The sequence below is a fragment of the Vigna umbellata genome, chromosome 10, assembly GCF_029865625.1.
Source record: "Vigna umbellata cultivar VRB3 chromosome 10, Vumbellata_1.0, whole genome shotgun sequence".
Taxonomy (NCBI): domain Eukaryota; kingdom Viridiplantae; phylum Streptophyta; class Magnoliopsida; order Fabales; family Fabaceae; genus Vigna; species Vigna umbellata.
In genome coordinates this window covers 1511100-1518540 of record NC_142174.1, presented here as the reverse complement: position 1 = coordinate 1518540, position 7441 = coordinate 1511100, and the positions used below count along the sequence as shown (strand labels likewise).

The 7441-nt window shown below is 35.7% G+C and overlaps 1 protein-coding gene across 1 annotated transcript; it reads right to left on the bottom strand.

Moving 5' to 3' along the window:
• Positions 1–4555: 4555 nt before the first annotated feature.
• On the bottom strand, positions 4556–5160 carry LOC148191596 (uncharacterized). The gene has a single exon (XM_088099891.1). It carries the CDS (start codon positions 5064–5066, stop codon positions 4668–4670), a length of 399 nt encoding a protein of 132 aa, XP_087956017.1. The 5' UTR covers positions 5067–5160; the 3' UTR covers positions 4556–4667.
• Positions 5161–7441: the final 2281 nt, after the last annotated feature.

Sequence of the window (7441 nt, the reverse complement as noted above, 5' to 3'; positions counted from 1 at the left end):
CTTTTTTTTGAATCTTAAGTACATATTTATCTCTTTCCGACTGCTACAAATTCATGGATCAAAGGAATAGAGATCAAACTCATAAAGAGAGATGGAGAGCATGCTTACACTCAATAGAAGAGATACATTTGAGCTCTTATTTATTGAGAGATTCTGGTCTAATTCTATAAACTAAGCAGTAACTACTAAACTGAAACTACAATGAATTCCAGGATCTCCGTGACTGACTACTACAGATTCACTGAGCAACAAAAGTTTTAGAAATCAAACATCTGCCCATTATATACAACAAACGTGTTGAATTTCTAGTGTTTAAGGAGATAAACTGAACCAACTCTTTTGTAATATATCTGGATTAAGCTACTCTTCAGTACATGACTAATTCAATTTCACAATTTATTATTGTTCAGAAAATTCCACTTGCAATGGGTGGTCGTAGACCTGGAGACGCTGAAATTGTTTATGCTTCAACGAAGAAAGCGGAAAAAGAACTTAATTGGAAGTAAGTATTGATTTGCATCAAAGTGAACAATAGCCACCTTTTTTTTTCTCAGTCTTAAGGCTCAGTTTTTTTGCCTTAAGTTTATAATTTCTTTCATTGTCATTACCGTCCTTGTGAATATCACCACCGTGTTATTTAATGACCGAATGATTTCACGTCAATTCAAAACTCTTTTTGTTGTGTCAAGCTGCAACCAATATTCAAATGTTTTCATCTTTCTTGTAAAAAATATTGGGCAAGGTTTCTCGAAGTTTTATTTCCTCCCCTTTTTTATTTCTTTCTCACAAATTTATTGTCGTTGCAGGGCTAAACACGGGATCGATGATATGTGTCGGGATCAATGGAACTGGGCTAGCAAAAACCCTTATGGCTATGGTAGATCTGGAGATTCCCCCAAGTGATGCTTATGATTGTTAGATTAAGTATAGATGCTTTCTTTTGGGGTCTTTTTGAACCCTGTCTCCCAATAGGTCCTAAAGTTCTTACTTAGCCTTTCTAAGATAGAAAATCCTTTCTTAATTATGAATTTCAATAATGTGGTAAATAAGTAGTGGTTTTGTTTTGCTTTAGTTATTCTTTTCGGTTTCCCGCTTACAGTATGAGCATTTTCATGATCTTCAAGAACGTATTTATAAATCTAAACCACACATTATAGATTATGACTAACGAGTAATATCATGCCTTACCTCATTATTCGTAATAAAGTCTTACTTAACAATATGTTTCGATATTCATGTTTTTTCTTTATCTTCTATTCCTGCCATTGGACTAGAACTCGCAAACATAGAAAGTTAAAATATTTCACTGTGTCACGCACTCCAAGGAAGAAGCGGAACTTTTGAATTAATGTTTAATGCGATCACATTCACAAAGCAACTAGAAAGTTTGTTCTCTCTAACTGTGATCATATTTCTTTCATATGTCTTTATTATGATTATTTCGAAAGACGTTGTTTCAAATATAAACAGAGTCTTTATTATGATTTTTTCATCCTACTTTTTCTCAATACGACTGATCGATTAGATCAATTATATGTTTTTTACCCGTAATAATAATTAGTTTATCCATGTAACTTATTTTATTAAGATCCATTAAAGTGAACTTAAAATTACTTGTCATCCTCACTCAAATTTATATCAATCTATTTAGATTTGAAAACTGGAACTCTAAAATGTATATAATCAATTTCCCACATTCATCTTATACTGAAATAATTGTAGAGTAGATGAGATTTTTATCCTTAAAATTGACAAAGTGTATAACCTTAACTTGTACCCGGGCACTGATAAGAGGGCGGGGAGTGACGCCGGTGCAGGGAGCATGGTGCAGGGAGCACAGACAAGGAGCGGCTCCTGGCAAGGCTTCCGGTGGAAGGGACACATGGATGAATCGAACATACACCGGAATGAGAGGGATCTGGAGACTGTGTAGGTATGGGACTATACAGTTGAAGGATAGCTTAAAGGAATTGATTTGACTACTCATATCACCAAAATGCATTTACTTTTCGGTAGCCTGACCCATAAGAACTCCATGGTTAAGCGTGCTTAGCTTGGAGTAATTCTGGGATGGGTGACCTTCTGGGAAGTTTTCCCGGAAAGTGTGCGAGTGAGGACAAAGCACACTGGAAAGCCTGGTGGTGGTCTGTGGGGGCAGTCAACGGTCCCTGTGAGTTGCCGGGACGTTACAGATGGTATCAGAGCCTAGCCTCTCCCAGTACGGTGTGGTTCGAGGACGAACCATTCGGAAGTTGGTGGGCATGTGATACCCGGGCACTGATAAGAGGGCGGGGAGTGACGCCGGTGCAGGGAGCATGGTGCAGGGAGCACAGACAAGGAGCGGCTCCTGGCAAGGCTTCCGGTGGAAGGGACACATGGATGAATCGAACATACACCGGAATGAGAGGGATCTGGAGACTGTGTAGGTATGGGACTATACGGTTGAAGGATATCTTAAAGGAATTGATTTGACTACTCATATCACCAAAATGCATTTACTTTTCGGTAGCCTGACCCATAAGAACTCCATGGTTAAGCGTGCTTAGCTTGGAGTAATTCTGGGATGGGTGACCTTCTGGGAAGTTTTCCCGGAAAGTGTGCGAGTGAGGACAAAGCACACTGGAAAGCCTGGTGGTGGTCTGTGGGGGCAGTCAACGGTCCCTGTGAGTTGCCGGGACGTTACAGTAATATTGAACTTTACTTTTATCATCTACTTTTGTCATCTTTAATCTTTGAATAGAAACCATAATGTAGCAGTCGCCTTATGTGACTACATTCATGTTCGGCCCAAGAACTAATATTAATAGAGTTTCATAAACATTTGGAGTTGTGTAAACCTCTTTCTTAAACCATGGTAAGAAAATGTTATGTTCATTAAATGTCCATTTTTCACTCATCCATGGGTGTGCAAACTTGATTTCATAGATGTGTTGCGAAATATAAGGAATCACATTGACAATATTGCTTAAGAAGTATTAACGAGTTTTATCAACTTCTTTTCTAATAATATTTTCAATCTTCATTCCTCGAACACCTTTATATTCACATTTACCTTCATGACAACTCTTAGGAACTCCTACTAGTTCATAACTTGGCATATATAACTTAAGTAGAATTCAATGACTTTTTCTGCAATGTATCTCTCTATAATTGAAGGTTCTGGTTGATACTGATTAGTGACACATCTATTTAAGATCTTCATGTATCTCTCAATTGGGTACGTCCATCCCAATAACATCAATCCACATAATCGAATTTCCCTCACTAGATGAAGGCTCAAATGAACCATGATATTGAAAAATGAGGATGAAAAATAAATTTCCAATTGACACAATAGTCTGATGACCTCATTTTCCAAACCATCTAACACTCGAGGGTTAATAACTTTCCTGCAAATGGCATTATAAAACATACTCAATCATGTTATAATACTTCTAACAAAAGCAAGTAAGATGACTCAAATAGCTATTGTTAAAAGTTGTTACATCAACACATGACGATCATGAAGCTTTAAACCAACTAACTTTAAATCTTTTATAGAAAATAAACTACTAATATTTGAAGAATTTTGGAACCCTCACACTACTTAAACAATTACAAAAAAAATGCTTTTCTTTTTTCAAAAGAATGCGACAAAGTTGGGGGCAGGTAGGTGTGTCTTCCAATTGATTGTGGATGTAATTCAGAACTAATGCTCATGTAAGCCAAATTTTGTCGTGCTTTTACTCCATCTTTTTGTCTTTTCTTTTACATTTAGTAAATTTCTGATTACACTATCACATACATTTTTTCAACATGCATTACATCTATACAATGTCGTACGTCAAGTTTATATCAATATGGAAGATTAAAGAATATTGACTGTTTTTTGTAAATGTTTTTCTCAATGCTCTTCTATTAATGTTTTTCGAACACAATGTCAATGTTTTTTTATCTCGTTGTATATACTTCTTCACCATTGTGGGGTCTAAACACAACTTTATCCTTAAGACTTCCATTAAGCGTTTTTTCATTCTATGGTAAGGATGATTTTAATTAAGGAATTTTCGATGTTGCACAATTTTCTGATCATGCTTCAATTGATTGTAACTCGTGCTTTTTTTACAAATGAAACATGCAAAATGACCTTTTAACTTTGTAACTACTCTCATTTATGGTGCAAAACAACATTGCACGAAAGTACATATCAATATCATTTTCAGATTGTCGGGAACCTGTACAACATCATATATTTTTTCTTCATGTACAAAAAAGGAGATAAATTGTAAATCATAAATAAAACTATGTTTGTTACTTAAATTTTCATAATAATTCATACCTTTTGTAACAAGAACAAGTCTTAAGTTTTTTTTACTCTCCACCAAATTTATTATCCAGGAAATATTAATAATCATCCAAAAATTGCTTATTTTTAATATTATTATTTTATTTCTTATTGTTGATTATTTATTTATTTATTGCATGAAACAAACGATGTGGTGAGCAGTTCCCGTATGATTCTAAAAATGAAGGTAAGTTGTTGATTACTGTGTGTCTGGTCTTGTGGAGATGAAAATGGCGAAAAAAACAATTGTATTAACAGATTGAAGCGATTTTTACAGGGAGAAAATTGAAATAATGAAATAGAGGGGAAACAGAAGGAATGGAGTGACGAAGAGATGAAGAAATCAGTGGTAGAGAGATGGTTGAATGGAGAGACGATCGAGAGGGATGAAGAGAAGTTGATGAGCAACGTCCTTTAAGTGAAGAGGGCCTTCGTTGCATTTTGAGAGCAACCTTGCAGCTTCTTCCTTTGTCAATCGAACCCTCACTCTCACTCCTTCTTTTTCTCCGACCACCTCGTCACCACTCTCACACCCTCTTTTCGTAAACTCCTTGTCATTTTCTTCTCCCATGATCGTCGCTTCTACCTCTGCAAACCGCACACTTTTCTTCACCTTCTTCCTCGCCCTTTCTTTTTCTCTCAACTCATCTCTGTAAACACCTTTTCTCACTTCCTCTGCCTCAACTTTTGCTTTTCTACGTGACACTTTTCCACCGAAGCATGCAAACATGCTGCCAATCATTCTCAGTTGATGAGTTATACGAAGGAAGAAACGGGAACAAGTTTAGATTGTTTGGTTAGTGATGCTGAGCAAAAGGGGCATGGAACAACACTCAATTTATAAGGCTTTTTCTTCCACAAGTTTGAAGTGTCAAACGGGCATACAAAGAAAATATATAGTAAAACCTCTTAGTTCCATTTCAAATTTTATTAGCCAATGAGAGACCCAGACAAGAAAGCAGTCGCGATTGGAAATCTATTAGTCAAGATTCAAGTGATTGACCCATATAACCTTTGTTTTTATTCTCCTTAACCATGGAAAGTTTGCTTTTCTTTTTTGTGAAACTCAAAAGACTGTATTGTCTGTGTACATGGCTTTAGTAGTATTTTTCATGTGGGCCATTTCCAAAAGCTTGTGAAAAGATTGAGAAAGTGACCTATACGTTACTCACAAACATTCTTTTTTCTTATTTCTTATTAATGACACTGGTGTTTTTTCTTTATATCTTTTTCGATTGAAAAAGGTTTTTTTAATAATTTTTTTAACAACTTTTTTATGGCATTTATGTGCTAACTTGTTATTAGTCTATTTTAAATATATATGATACATAGTTTATTATCAAAAGATTGTTAAAAATAATTGTTAACAGTGATCGATTATGTTTTAATTTTTATGGATTTACCTCCTATTTTTTTTTTCATATTTTGGTCTTTATTCTTTGCACCTCCTAATGACATAATAGTTTAATAAAACAATTGTGTGTATTTTTTTTAATAAAGTATGTTTTTAGGATTTATGAACTGGTCGAATGTTATTAATCGAAAGCCACGAAATTACGTTTGTAAAACAAAATAAATTAGAAATTGCGATTATAAAATAAAATTAGGATTTATGATATATATGATCATGAAGATGTAACTTTTAGTCTCTTTTTTTTTTTTCAATTAAAGTGGAATTAGGAAAGTCTGGCCTAATTTATCTTACAAAAATATACACTTGTAATTAAGATATTCACCAGCATCCTTCTTTCAGTGAAAATTCCAAACTTAAAATAATCATATTAGAGAAAATGAACCTATTTCACCATAGCTTTCCTTCTTCTTGGTCCAAGAATTCAAGAAATGACGTGTTGAAATTGGAAAACTTTTGTTAATAATCAGTTTTTTACTTGAAATAGAAAATGAAATCACATTCACTCTTTTTCCATTGGTTTCTTATTTGATCTCCGATGAATATCTTAGAAAGTGTTAGGAAGAATTGGTCGTAGAGAAATTATGCAACGCGCTTTTGATTAAAATTAGACTAAGTTGGAATTAGTCAATACGATTATGTTTCCAAATCACTCCTGTTACTATCAATATGTTATTGTGCCTGTAATGCATTTCGTTTGAAAAAATAAAATATAAGTGAAACTTTTGCTAATATTTAAAATATTAAGACTACGTTTAATTGGGATTTTTTCATTTTTCACAAATAATTGTAAAATATAATTAATTTTGACTTTATTTCTTATCTTCAAAAGATTTTGTTTCGGTAGATACTTTTAGGGACCGAGAGACTAACCTGCTGACGCGTCTGGGCCGCTCGCTCGCTTCCAAACTCCTCCTGTTGGCCGATCGGTGTTGGCGCAAACCGATCGGTCTCCTTCTTGACGAGGGGGATGTACCTGCAAAAGGTACTCCGACGCCCAAGTTAGGCGTGTGATTTGAAGAGCCTCGGCTCTTGGTTGAATATTTAGTGAATGGTTATCACTATTGACTATTTGAGAGTCATGTAGAGTAAGTGGAACGTACCTGGCTTTCGGCCCTGGCTTTGTATTTATAATTTACCTCATGGATCCTAAGCTGATATAAGCCCAATAAAATATAAACAGAATAAGATATAAACAGATTACCTGAATATCCGGTTGGTTGTTTGTAACCACTCGGTTAATATTTTATACTATACATTATGCCCCCCAAGTCCGAGTTAAGCGGTTGGCTTTAGCCGTGGTTAACTATAGGACTGATGAGTTTGAGGGAGGCTGCGTTGGCGGAACTGAAAGAGTTTTACCGCTCGACCTTCAACAGTAACCGAGAGGGATTTACCGCTCGTCCTTCAACAGGAACCGAGAGGAATTTACCGCTCGGTCTTCTACATTAACCGAGAGCGCTTTACCTCTCGACCTTTGACATTAACCGAGCGGGATTTACCGCTCGTCCTTCAACAGGAACCGAGAGGAATTTACCTCTCGGTCTTCAACCTTAATCGAGAGGATTTTACCTCTCGACCTTCGACATTAACCGAGCGGGATTTACCGCTCGTCCTTCAACAGGAACCGAGAGGAATTTACCTCTCGGTCTTCAACCTTAATCGAGAGGATTTTACCTCTCGACCTTCGACATTAACTGAGCGGG

What these genes read in the sequence shown, in the direction of transcription:
- LOC148191596 (XM_088099891.1), bottom strand. Translation starts at nt 5,066, where the DNA reads ATGATTGGCAGCATGTTTGCATGCTTCGGTGGAAAAGTGTCACGTAGA.